Source organism: Anser cygnoides, chromosome 15, assembly GCF_040182565.1.
Source record: "Anser cygnoides isolate HZ-2024a breed goose chromosome 15, Taihu_goose_T2T_genome, whole genome shotgun sequence".
Taxonomy (NCBI): Eukaryota; Metazoa; Chordata; class Aves; order Anseriformes; family Anatidae; genus Anser; species Anser cygnoides.
In genome coordinates, this window is record NC_089887.1 from 17,441,655 (window position 1) to 17,456,196 (window position 14,542).

The 14,542-nt window shown below is 37.8% G+C and overlaps 1 protein-coding gene across 4 annotated transcripts in view; it reads right to left on the minus strand.

Annotated features, from left to right (window-relative positions):
- Positions 1 to 3,173: 3,173 nt before the first annotated feature.
- Positions 3,174 to 14,542, minus strand: part of TEKT5 (tektin 5) — a 34,855-nt gene continuing 23,486 nt past the window's right edge. For 3 of the 4 annotated variants that reach the window (XM_066977977.1, XM_066977976.1, XM_066977975.1), the window contains 2 exons: positions 7,947 to 8,101; positions 3,176 to 4,570 (listed from right to left, as the gene is read on the minus strand). In XM_066977977.1, coding sequence (XP_066834078.1) covers positions 4,357 to 4,570; positions 7,947 to 8,101 — 369 coding nt within the window. In that variant the 3' untranslated portion in view covers positions 3,176 to 4,356. Of the gene's footprint in view, positions 4,571 to 7,946; positions 8,102 to 14,542 lie in introns of all 4 variants that reach the window. The other variant, XM_013189505.3, reaches the window with a different exon arrangement.

The following is a 14,542-nucleotide window of genomic DNA, read 5'->3' on the forward strand; positions in this document are numbered from 1 at the left end:
AAAGAGTTGCTGACAAAACTCAGGCCAAAAAAAAAAAACCCACAACATATAAGAAGTGGAAATACTGTCAAGTCACACAGGATGAGTACAGAGTCAATGTCCAAGCATGCAGGGATGGTAAGGAAAACCCAAATCCACCTGCAGCTGAATCTTGCAAGGCACATGAAGAACTACAAGAAGGGAGCTACAAGTATATGAGCAACAAAAGGAAAACTAGAGAAGGCTTCCCACCTTGTCCTCCCTAGTGAAACAAAAATACAGTTATATGTATATGTTTCCATAATGTTATGGAAAAATGCAATCGTACAACTGTATTACCAAACTGTAATTTGTATTTGAATGTAATTTCCAAAGTCAGCACTTGTCTCCATAGTTAATATTCCTTCTTTGTCTCCTGTTGTTCACACCTTAACATCCTGTGCTGAAAACGCATGCCAAGTCTTACATGATGAGTAGTTCTACTGGAAAGACTTGTCATATGAGCACCGTCACGTATATTGACTAGGGACACCATCTGTAAGTTCTGAGGGGCAGGGAACACTAGCTACGCATGACACATTTTACTTCCTTGATGTGATTTCATAAAATAAGAGGAATAAACTACTGGTAGATCTGGGTAAAATGAGCTATCTTCGCTACAATCAGTAATTGTTTGTGCTGAAATGGGATTATCACTAGTGAAGATACTTAGATCCATTGTTCTCTTACTCTGGAGGTTGAGTCCCTAAACTTTTATGAGCTATAGTTTAGATAATGTTAGGAAATAGCTTGTCTGGAACTAAAATTATCTCATTGTTTGAAACAGGCAGGGACAGGTGTTGGTCTTTTCTGCATTGGTTTATTTGCTATAAAAACAGATCTTATCTTTCAAGTTTTATGGATCTGCTCATTAGATTTGTGGGTTTATACATGGAAATACAGTAGATCTGGCTTCTTGAGGTCTGTGGTTGCATGTGAGTACGTTAAGGATCCTGTTCATACGGAGAGAGATCTACAAAAAAAAAAAAAAAAAGACAAAAGGATGTTTATATTTATATATGTTTATATGTTTAAGAGATTAAGAGATTCTCAGGTTTATCTGGGTGAGTATCTTTATGCTTATTAGAAATGTGTTTCCTATGACGTATTCCCTTCATAGCTTGTGTTAACTGCATTCTGGATGCCTTGTGAATTCGTTTACACAGTAAATCAGTGGCAGAACAAGATGACAATCCAGGTTTTCTGCCTTATCCATCTACCCAGACTTCTAAGAAGCAAATACTGACTTATCTCTCCATCCTCTAAAATTTGGTAGCTGAGTTCCAGTCTTTTTGAATTATATAGCTTTATAGCCTAGACCTATGGAAGTTTCCCCCTTTTCTTAGATAGTCTAAAGGAAACTGTTTACTTTTACAAAGAGGCCATACATTATCAGCAAACTTAAATATGCTGCATGTATGGGTATCATTAATGAAAGATGTGAACATTTTCTTCACTAAGGTTTTTCCACTAGGTTGATATATAGTATACTAGGATATTATATAAATAATATGTAAATATATTAATATATATATATATAATATGCTAGGTTAATAAATAATAATTTCAGGTAGTTAAGGAAGAAAATGATTGTCTATTCTGTTCTTATTTTTGCAGTACTCAGTTTATTCTTGTCGATGGTCGCTGAATCTCAGAACTACTGTTCTCATGCAGAACGTAGACCCATGGTTTTACTCAGTCACTCCTAGGAGGAGTTTGCACTGTTCAAACAAGTTCAGTGTTTGCACTGACTATAAAGTGAGCACTCCACCCAAAAGCAGAGCTGTGATCTTGGAGAGAACATGACCGAAGAAAGGCACAGGAAGGAGCTGGAATTTCTGATGTTCCGAGCCATGGCTCAACCCCAGCATCTCTGTCCCTAAGCCCCCAGATTTACAAATTCAGGGCTTTGATTCAGGCCCACTTGTCAGTCATGTTGCCTGCTTGCAGGAAAAGATTTTTTCTTTTTTCTTTTTCTGTCAAAAAGCGTTATAAGAATTCAACTCTCTTAAACTTCTGCTATATGCTTCTTAACTGGGTTCTTGGCATAAGGAGGGGAGAAACTATTTCTAGAATAGCTGTGTGAACTGGGAAAGCCTCCAACTTCTAGAAATGTATTTAAAGACTTGAGGTTGATCCAAATTTCCAAATAATTTTTACTCTTCTGCTTGGTCAGCTGTCAGTATTTGATAAATAGGGTGGGCCTATTGTCAATATTTAACAGCTCAACACAAATATTATTCTTCCTACATTGTAAGAATAATATAAGAAATGCAAATCAAACACCTACACTTCGGTGGTAACAGAAGAAAGTGATAAAACCTTCCTTGCTGCCTTACAAAGGCATACAGAGGGAGGAAAATGTTACCAGTGGTAACAGTCTTCCTGCTGAGAAACAAAACACAGCCAGATTCCTTGTTCCTCCTACCTAAAGGCTTGTCCCAAGGGGGGGTCTGCATTTGAAGTTTGTTGTTAAGCGTTTCCGAGTAAGAAACAGTAAGATATGACTTAATTCAAACCAGATTACCAGTGAAGTCTTCTGTAAGAGTCCCTCCTGCACACAGTGGCCACTTGGGCTGCTCTGCAGTCATGTATTGCAATATAACCACAAGTTGTGTATCTGGAAACTTCCCCCGTATTTGGGGGAATTCCTCTCAGGGAGTTGGAGACAGTGTGCACTATCCATAATCAAGTTACAGGAATTACCCTAATTTAGAAAATCAAGGTGCAGTGCAGTCAACGTGAGATGAGTTTAATGAGTACCAGAGTAGGCACAGATGTCACTTACCGAATGTGTATTCCAAAATGTTTTTCTGGGATTTTACATATGTACAAATATTTCACTGTGTAAATAGTTTGACACAATTAGCAGGAGATGCAACTTTTTCTTTTTTTTTTTTCTTTTTTTTTTTTTTTTTAAACTGAAGGAATGAAATTGATTGTGAAACAGCTCAGCCACAGCCACACTCAGTGAAAACTGAGGTTAACTTGCAAGGAAGTATCAGCACCACTGGGCTCAGTGATCCTCAGCAATGTTCCTTTTATTGGGAGCTGGATTAAGCCACCACCCACGCAAAACAAAAGGTAAGGAACACAGCCAGTTTGTTCAGGAGATGTTCAAATCTAGCATTGTTTCAGATTTGGCCTTGGTCCAGCGTAAAATGTGTTTTGTGTGTTCCTAGAGCTGTTCTGTAAAGGGGACCTAAGGGAGCAGGAAACAGCTCAGTTACTACAATTGTGCTTTGCTGGTTATGCTGTACTACGTGGGTGTGAGTAAACCCAGTAGAGAAACACAAATAGCAGTAAAACATTTTTATTCCGTTTTGTCCAAAAGTCAGACTGCTTTAGCATGAGTTAAAACTAGTTCTTCCTCAAATCCTTTACAGCACTATCAGTGTTTCAGCCTTCACCTGGAAAAGTCTGATCTCAAAGCCCATTCTTCCAACTTCTTTCCACTACACTGAGTAGTGCTCTGTTGAGATCTAGGAAGCTGAGAGATCTTGACTTACAGACTGAAGGACAATTTCAGTGCAGTCATTGTAGGTACATCATATTCTGTATGCTGGTTCCATTCCCCCTTCTTTGTCTTAACTTTCTCACTGGTGATGATGGAGCAATGGTATTGTCATTGTTCATGAAGTCCTTTGAGATCTACTGCTGTATACTACACATTTCTATAAAGTTAAGACCTTTAGACATCTTTCATGAATAGTTCATGTAAATACACAATATTTTCCTTATGCTTAAAGGTATGAAAGATCAAATTAAAGAAAAAAAAAGTAGGGATGAAAAGATTCTCTCTCAGTGAATACACGCTACATGTGCACCTGAAGTTGTTGCACTGAAATTGTCCTTCAACTTCTACAAATCAAGCTTGTTTGACGTCCTCTAATTCTAAACAAACACAAAATTTATCACTGCTAGACAGGAGGAGAGTCGAAGGACAGGGTAAGCATTTAAACACAACTTTACCATACAAGGATTGAAACACAAACGGCACAATATGCCAGACAGTTAAATCCTGTATTGTACTTACTCCATTGAGAAGTACTACAGCATGTTTGTCTATTGCTTTCTCTACCTAGTAACTCACAAATGTCCTGTAATATTTGTATGGTTATTTTAGCATGCTCTGATTCTGTTAGAACAAGCCCACTAATTCTACACCATAGTGCAGCTTCAGCTGAGACTACACAGTTGTTCAAAGGAGAAAAGCACAGTATTGATTTGGGTTAGTTTATTTCTATTGGATTTTGTTATTTGGGAGAAAAAAAAAGTTATCTTCAGAAAATCTTTGCAACTTTTATATTGTGTGCGAAAGATATCAAAGTTTCCTGCTCAAGTGTAGCCAATGAGGCGTGGGGTACTGGGGAAGGTTTTGCGCATGTCCATACACTTCTTGTCAATGAAGAAGGAGTTTGCCTTCACAGAAATGTCATGTTCCAGCTTCGATTTGTTGGCGAGCAGCATCTGCAGAGTATCACGGGCTTCTTGCAGACGTTTCTTTAAGGTCTGTAAGGTGTCATCTATAGTGTAAACTTCAGTGACAAGCCTGAAAAAAAAGAAGGGGACAGGTTGCTCACATAACTTTAGCAGTCCCTCACCACGTTCCTTTTTTGACAGTGGACAGATTTTGAGGCAGAATTTGAACAGCCTTCTTGGACTGAATTAATACGAAACCTATTTGTCAAACTAGTTTGTATAGCACCTGTAAGTGTGATTTCTTGCCTGCATTGACCTGCAATAGCACATGAAGCCACTCTGCATTTTATCTGATACCTCCTCGCTTGCAGGCTACTTGTGTAGCCTCTCTAGGGCTAGCATGGCCAGGCTGAACGCTTAACGTATAGTTCTGAAGTATATGTTTGGGATGGATATTACTGGACTCTGTGTAGTTTGTGACAGCTCAAACCCGTGCAGCACGTGTGCTAAACGATCTAGATTTGGTGGAGGAGCATGTTAATAAGAACAAGAATTACTTATCAGAACAACCACTGAAAGCAGAGCTCTGAAATCAAGATTTTCTGTGAGCTGATATTAGCCACATTTCTTCCAGTGGCCTATCAACACAGATGTGGCAAAGCTTCTTGTGTAGTCACTGAGTTGATAAACTCTCTTTAATGCTGTCAACTTTGTTTATTATCTAATGTTCTATTAAATGAGCAAAGCACCACAGCCTATTAAAAAAAAAAAAAAAAAGATTTTTCCAGAATCAGCTGTAACTTGTTTTGGGACAGTCCCAGTTGCTTTAGCACAGAACAGCACAGAAAAACTAGACTTTATTAATTTGTTTTCTGTCTAATCCCTTCACTACAAAGTTGGCAGCACACACAGAGAACAAGTGCCAACATCAGCACTTCCTTTTTAAAAAGCAGCAAACTCAGATAACATTTACGTGTTACAAAGAAGTGGTTCATTTGATGTTTTCTTTCTCTATTGCAATTGAACTATTAGGCTGAATCGTTGTGCTTTAAACAAGAGAAATACACTTAAATTATTTAAAAGTAAAAAATAAAATCCTTAAAAAGTGAATTAGCAAAAGGTTTTGCTTTCTCAGATAGGAACTTCTCTAAGAAAAACTATTTTATTTGAGATGTGAGCTCAGCCAAAAACTGTGATAGAAAAAAAAGCGTCCATGTTTCAAATACTCTCTGTCAGAATTTCCATCACTAATTGCGGTTATGATGAACATAACATACAAAGATTTGGATCAACTAAAGCATCCAAAATAATTTGGCCTGTACTGGGGAGCTGTGGCATAACAAAATTCACATGTGTCGGAGGAAGGAGAATAGGATACACTAATTATCTGTCACTATAGCTATGTCTAGTAAACAGCATACTTGTATAAAAATTGTTGTTGAAATATTAGAAATCATATCAGGCTGTTGGCAAATTTGTGTGTACAATAAGCCTAAAATACCTCTGAATACCTGCACAACTGCTTCTGAAGTTTTTATGTAACCTGTAAGCTGGTTGGAGTTGGAATGATTCAGAACGCCTACATATATATTCAAGAATTTCACGTTTATGTCTTTTCACTCTAGTTTAAGAAAATATTCAAAGACATTCTGATTTACAGTAATTTCAGATGAGGCTTGTGAACTCTTTCAGACAGGACCCTTTGGAATGTCAACAGCATCACTGGCAATTGTGGGAAGAAGGAGGAATAATGTGACTTTGCTTCAGCACACTTTTGATCCCAGTTTGGACAAGTTTTGTATCTTGGATATGTGCAGTCCTGCTGAATAGATTGATATCAATCATAATGCTGCAGACATTTTCGTGGAAGAGATCGTCAGGGGGAAGTAGGGAGAGAACAAGACTCAGTGAGTAAAGACTGAAATTGTATTATTTAAGGCCATCTTGGTGGTGGTGGCGGTGTTTTTATTTTTTTTTTCTTGTTGTTAAATAAAATGCTGACACTAGTTTATTTCCATACCTAATTGATGGTGCAGCAGTAACTGAAGTTGTGACTGATCTGCTCCCAGAGTAAAGGTAAGTGCTGAATTTATGCTATAGTGCTTAGATCATAAGTTTGTTTTTTTTTCACAGCTGAATTCCTGCATCTAGAACAGGCGTGATTTGTGTGATATAAAAAGACATAAATAAAACTACCCAAACGGATATAAAAGACTTCATATCCAAAACAATGGTTTATGAGAATGGATTTGGAAAGCAGAGCATTAAGTTGAAGGAATCTAATATGTGGATACACCGAAGGAAATGTCAAGATCTGATTAAGGAGTTATGAAGCTGAAAAAAATAGATATTGCATTCTACAATTTATGGGCTAAGGAGATGGACGAAAAAGTGAAAAGATGCCAGTACAATAAACTATAATTCACTGTCATTTCCTTGTTTGAATAGAAGCTTTTTGAGCTGATAAAACATGTTTAGGAACAGTAATATAAATACTCAGTTTAAACGTTACGTACTTTATTAATCTTATTGTATGTGAACCTGTTGTATGCAGTAGGATTTCGGTAGAGACAAATGCCAAAAGGGATCAGCTTCCTACTTTCTGGAAAAATATGCAAAAATTCTCATACTGGACTGCAAAATTTACTCCATCTATGGGAGGAACCCTGCAGCAGTATTTCGTGAGAAAACCCCCACAGAATATTTTGAAGACAGTACTTTAAATAAGATGTACTTGATAGGGTTCTCTTGCACGCTAATGTGTTCCAAATGGATTGGGAGGGAGGGAGATAACCGGGATTAAATTTCAGAAGACCCTTCCTTCATTAGGGAAGGATGACCAGTGTCTTGGACACCTTCTTGTATATCCAGGAGGACACAATACACACTGTTCAATGGACTATAGCACAAGGATCACCAAGCTGATGCCAACATATGTTGGAAAGGCCCTACAGCTACATGACCAAAATGCATGCTAGATGAGCTAACATGTCCAGAGATGATACTGGAATCACCATATGCTTGGATAAAAGTACTGAAAATGAGTTCAGACAGTAAGGGTTGCTGCCTCATTCTTATTTGCAACTAACTTTTAAAGGAGCTTGACCATTAGATAACTTCTGTATCAAGACAGAATTTTGTCTGGGAAAACATGTTTCTAAAATAAGGTATTTCCTGAATTGAAATCTTGGTGTTTCATCCTGAATGGAATTAAAATCATTTAATAAATCCCACTCGGGCATGAGACCAAAACCCCAAACATATGAACCACCAACAAGCAAATGGACTCCAAAGTGTCCTCGGAAAGGGTCTCTAAAGGCACACGCACTTAACATTTGGCCCATTACTTCAATGTAGATACTTGGATTTTAGTTTGTTTTTGCAGAGTTTATATTGTCACATAATGAATACAATTCTAATCCTGTTGAATTAATTCATTGTTGTTAAATTTCTCTTTCTTGAGTAGCTGACTGAGGAAGGGATGGGGTGGTCTGGCCTCTACTTACTGGTACTGAGGTGCATCACGGCAGAGCTCTATATTGGGTCGTTTAGTTCTCGTCTCCAGGCGTGTCTGAGCCACTTTCAGAGGGTACTCCTTTGCCATTATGGATCTCTCCAATAGCATGATCATATCTTCTGTCTGGAAGATTTCTTGAAGTACCTGAACAAAGCAGAACATTTTTGTAAGCCTCATGTGCATATGAAACCATAACTCCCCCCTGCTTTAGACACTCCTATTGGACCTGCTTCGATTCTGGCATGTCACTTCCCTTTAATTTAGGGGAGGAGACTGCTGTAACCTCACAGTAATCAGGTGTATCTGTATAATTTGTTGGCTTTATCTTGCCATTTTTTACAAAGGCTATACAGCAATCACAGTTCTTAGAAGAGCCAGAGGCCATTAAATGCCATTAAAGCATGTAATGATGTTGTTCCTGGAAAGCTGGATAGCAATACTGGGTGATATTTCTGCTAAGAAATGCACCATTGTTTGATGTTATAACATTAAGGAATTTTAAGGCAAACTGGAATATAAATATATAACAAGTAGAAGAGAAGCACTGAATTCTTGCAAAGGGGAAATTTCAGCTTTTTTTTTTGTGTAAAGCCATTTTCATAGAGGCAATGTTTATAGCTCTAAAGAGGCTCATTTCCATTTTTACTTCATTATCTACTTTTTCTCCTAAATAAAATAACTGCTGCTTGATCAGGGACTGTTTTGCAGCGTTAAAATTTCAACAAACTGCCACTTTCATTCAAACCTTCATTCAATTCTTATTTCCTTTTGCCTCATAAAAATTCAAAAGCCATCAAATACGTGCTCTCTGAAATTGTTTCATATTCCAAGTATTTTGAGGACATTTGCTGCAAGAATATATAAGCACAAGTAATATTTTCATACTGAAACTTCTGAAAGTTTTGAAAATCCTCTGGGAGCTTTAAAGGGAAGAACAGCTTGCTTTAAAAGCTTATTTTCTCTAAATGGGGAAGGTATGGAGTGAAACATCATCAAAAAGAGGCCCACAGAATTAGAATAGCATAGTTTTAGTTGCAGAATATATTATCATATACTTTATATTATTCCTCAGGATACTGTAACTGCTCTTTCCATTCTTTTCCATACTGATGGAAACACAAACTGCAAGGGGAAAGCTTATCTCAGTCATAAAAGGAGAGAGAGGGATGAAAACATATTCAGGTAACATTCCCTAGCCAATTGATTATTACATTACTTAAATTTACCACAGTTAATTACAGCCAACATAGTGAACAAGTTCAAGCTTTTCCTGTAGACAGGTTAAAATGGAAGAGAACAAATTGAACTGATGTCATTTCTCATCCAGTCTACTAAAATCAATGCAACTTGAATTTCAACAACCACTAAAAATGGCATAATGCTATTTGAGTTATGCTGCTGTTTAGATCTTGCCTATGTGCTAAGTTGTACTGTGTTAGCTAATGAGGTATGTAGTTTAAAAACACAATTAGTTCTTGCTGCTGAAAGGTTAGTTATAGACAAAACCCAAAGGGCTAAGGATGCCACGAGCCTGCACCCCAGTCCAAATCCTTAAGAGCTTGTTGGTGATGTGTAGTGGGGCAAGACAAGAGACCTGGCTAGCACTGTGCAAACCAGTTCACCCTTTCCAGTAACGCCACTTTCCAATGGACCCTGAAGCGGCAGTCTATGAACGTGCCTGCTGTGATTTAAAGCCAGGTGAGTGTCTCCTCACTATACTCCTGAGCCCTTTGGGTCTCATTTGGGTTCTCACAGAGCAGGCTTGAGAGCATCTTCACCTGAAAGAAGCCTTTACTGCGTACAGACTGCTGGGGAAAAGTCTGGTTTGTTATGAAAGGAACACAGGACAGAAGAAAGCAAAGTTCAGAGTAGTAAATCTCTCCCTATAGTTTCGTTCTGCACCAGGTCTTTCTTAATTAATCACTGTAAGCAAGCTGTGTTTTACAGGGAATATTTATGCAGGTAGGCCAGTGTGCTTTGGTGGCTTTTTACAGGAACTACTTATGGTAAGAGTGCATTGTTAGATATGTTGTTTTCTAACTTTTTTACAGTTCTACCAGTTACATACACACATTTCTGTAGTTAAAAAAAAAAAAAAGTTAATAAAGTTAGGTGTTTTCATTATGCAGAAAGTCCACATCTTTCCCTGAAAACACAAAGGCTTTGGTCTTCTGCTGCTTAGAAGCAAAATTAGAGTAGCTTGTGCTGTTGCCAGAACTTCACTATTTAGCAATTTGCTAAGAGAATCCTCTGTTTGCTCATTTGTACATGATGAAGGTGAGATCTGGCCCCCAGGTAGGCTGCTGGCAGTTAAAGGGATGTTGGGGAGCTCTTACAAGCTTGTCAGTCCTAACCTTTGTTCACACCTTTCACCTTCGTTGCCAACCAAAACATCAACCTGTGGGGACGTACCAAGGCTGCGAGGAAAGAACAGGCAGTGTGTTTAGAGGTCACCCTCTGCTGAGCCAGGGCCCTCCTTTCCTGTGTTTATCTTACAGCTTCTCTCACTGCCGTGGAGTTTCCCATGCTACGCCTTGCTACGTGCAGGGGGCTGAGTCCACTGTGCTGGTCTTCTGGTACCTGCAGTGAGGGTATTGCCTCTCACAGTCATTCTGCTTACAATTTATAGTAAATATCCTCCAATTTACAGTAAATTGTAAGTAGATTTTCTTTTTAATAATAAAGTGTAAATCAAAGTAAAAGCAATGGAACAAAGTCACACACATCACCTCAGCCTGGTAAGAACAGGACAAAATTATGTTTCAATTTAAGAAAGGATTGGGTGAATGTTTGTTTTCTACCTATAATGACAGAGAGAGGGGATTTGTGTTCTCAGTCCTGATTGTGAATATGACCTCTGTGGTTCACACTTTGTCGGTGGTAACATTTTCTCTCTTCGGCATCAGGTGGAAATCCACTTTTGTGGAGGAAATCTATCAGTGAAACAGAGCAATTTAAGCAACCTGGAGCACTTCATTAGAAATGAACTGTCTGTGAAAGCAGCTCCGGCAGACCAATGTAGCAGTTTAGAAATGTGCTCATGTTATAGTAAGCATGTAATGTAGTCACTGTGCTGCTACCTTGTCTCATGACAGCATGAATCAAAATGCCCTTTATTCAGGGAGTGGAGTTAAGTTACAAGCTATTGTGCGGGTAATTAATGCCAACTGTTCTGAGCAAGTTAAACAAGTGTAAGGAGATTGAAAGAACATTTTCTGATATATTTTTTTTTCTGCCCTCTCTCTCATAAGTATCTTGTGTGTATTCTACACATGGAAGGAAAACAGGAAGCCCTCAGAGGGGACTCAGCGTGTGCTCAGAAACACTAACTGCAGCAAACTCTGGAAGCAGTATCCACATTTATATAGAAGACCAGGGAAGAAATTTAGTAGTCTTCTGTATTTCAGGTAACAGTGCCACAAATCGTTATTTGGGCTATAGCAAACAATGGCAAGTGTATTAATACATGGTAGTGCTTCTGTTACGGCTTGGTGTCCTTTACTCTTGCCTTCCGCATGTGTGAAAAGGTAAATTACATTAAGATGTAGAAGGAACAAGCTGATTCTAGTACACACCATACTGAGCAAATTGCCCATGTATAATCTATTCTCAGTCCCTTAGGAGTGCCATTTTCAAGTTCATCTAGCAGAGAGAACTTTACAAGAGAGGATTTCTGAAGCCACACTTCTCTTGAATCCTCTTCTCATGCGTTCATGTGGCCATAGTGAAAATACAACCACCAAACCACAAACCCATGTATTTTGATTTCAGTAGTAATGTTTCAAGTGTGTGAATATTGGTATTCATCAAACATGAGATTTGTTTCTGTCCCTTTACAGCACTTACTGTGCTGTGAGTTTGCATCTGTCTGGACCTCGTTGCCCGCTGCACATGTAGAAAACACCTGGGTGTTATCTTAGTTATAGAGAGGCAGGAGATTGTGTAGTCCTTTCTTTTTAGAATACTAACACATAAAACTGGCATAGGACAAGAGTCTTCTTGTATGCAGTCATTTTTAGTGACTCAAAGTATTTAAAGCTTACACAGCCTACAAATTCACACAATGTTTATGTTTGAAAAGGGCAAGCTCGTGAGTCTAAATAGAAAATATTTCTCTTTATTGAGAATCGGGTAGTTTATTAGTCGTGAAAAGAGAGCTTTAATCTAACAGTCACAGAGAACTCAGTTGTATATCCAACCCTTGTAACGCTGTGTCTGCATAACGCATAGTAACTACAGAGCACCCTCATGCCACAGGACTTCAGGACACTAGAGCACCTTGTGCTTATGATGGTGCCAGTGATCCACAAAAGCTTTATGCACAACCAAGGCAAATGATGAGTGCTACTGAGCAAATCCTAGTCATTTGCTTTAAAAAAAGAAAAAAAAAAAAGAAAAAAAAAAAAGAAAAAAAAAAAGAAAAAAAAAAAAAGAAAAAAAAGTTTAAGCCTGCCTGTGAACTTAAAATTCAAATGTTAAACTATGCAGCCATCTTTAAATCCTGCCTGGCTGCCTATAAGTGGATGTGGTTTAGGTTCATTGTGTGTTCTCTTTTTTTTTTCCTTACTTTTTTTTAAATTTTTTTAAGTGCTGTCAGTTCAGACCTACAGACTAAAATGCCCTCAGGGGAACCACCTCCAACACATCACAGAAGCTTTGTACTAACAATTTTTGATTACTCATTCGGGCTACACATTGGATAAAATGATTTAGATAATCTACTCTACATAAACGGATTGGTGGGGAGGATCACCAGATAGCGTTGCACCAGCCTACGTCATTTCTGGATGACCTCCAAAGGCAAGAAGCAAAAACAACAAATGCTGAGCAGTGTGTTCCTCAGAGAGCATGGTGAGGGACTGGCTCAGGCAGCTGCCCATCTGGAAACCTTTCCTGCCAGGACATGAGGAGAGTTTTGTGCTGCAGCATTCTTGAGAGCTTTCAGAAAACTGCTCTCCTGCCACTCTCTCACTTCACCAAGGACGTGAATTTTCATAGGCTGAGTACACAGAAAGACTGGGAGAAAGAAGCACTAAAGTCACACGTGTTTCATCATGTAATCAGGATAGTCATATGGACAACACAAGCATCTTTAAAATGCTGTGGTCTGACAGTTATCATTACTCTTTTTTGCTTCTGAAGCTTTGCTCAGTGTTTGGTAGCTGAATGCAAAAAGTAGCAGCCACATAATACGGTGGGAGGCAGGTGCCTCCTACTTTTGTAAATTCCTTTATATTTAATATTGTGTATCTCACTTTTTAAAACTTTTTTCATCCCCGTTTCCATATTTCAACCAATTGATTCTGTAAAAGTTTTAAGTTTATTGTAAGTTACCATACTTAAATAGTGTAAATGTGGCTGATTCATTTTAGAGCATATGACTACATTATTTTAGATTAAAACTATGATATCTTGCAATCTTCGGATTACAAGTGTAACCCAGATCTTAAATGTGAAATGAATTAGGACAATTTTTACTGTCATATGATAGCCAAATTCTTAATAGGCATTATCATGTTCTTTACTCTGGTGTTTAGGGTTTATTTCTTTTGAAGCTTAATTGCAGGTCATCATTTTATGATTTATAAAGTTTTGTTTGTTTGTTTGTTTTAATTCAGATGATGGTAAGAAATAGTCCAGGAATCATTTAACAAAAGAAGACAAACATTTAATAGTCACACTCCTCAACAGAATGTAACATCAGCAGGTAATGACTCAAATAGTTTAACTGTATTTTAGAAGAGTTAGAATCATTTTGAGCAGTGGTTTTGTGCATTTTTTGTGTATATTTGTATGGGATGTCTAAATGCCACAGTTAAGAGAAGCAGCTGACTAGTTTGGGCCCAAGGAAAAGATCTTCAAATCAATGCATTGTACAATTCACCAGGGACATCAAGAGTCTCCACTGGATTGGTCTGGGCTTGGGAATATTGCAAGTTTTTATCTATAAAGCTTCATAACAATGGAAATAGGGATGGCATAAATACAGTCAACAGATCTGAAAGCTAAAGCATACTTTAAATTCTATGTGTGCCAAAGGAAACATACAAAATCCCCAACATTTTCTTTATAACTGTCTTAAACGTAACATTTTCACAGAAGAGAGAGAGGAGGGAAAAAAAAGAAAAGAAACTATTAGAATGTAAATACTACTTACAGAACAAAGAAGTCATTAAATATACATCTGGATATTTAATCTGTGTCCTTACAATCAATTTCTGCATGGTTTACCCGTCTACCCCATACAGATTGAAAGAGAGGACCAGGGACTCTGAGCCTTTCATATGTTCACTGTAACAATTTCCAATCCTCTAAAAAGCCTCCTTCCACCAAATTCATATATGCATTTTTTTTACTTTTACCCTTGAAAATAATCCAATCAATTTCACACTTATATGAAGTTTCTATTTAACTTTTTCACTGTCCCTTTAAATGTACAAGATGTTTATTTTAAAACAGCTTTATTAAAATTAAAGGGGGAGAAAAGTATGGAATCATTTAACTTGGGCTGGATTTGCAAAAATATTTTCAAAATAACATAACTATACACAAGAAAATGCTTAACTATTTGTATACCTCATTGCT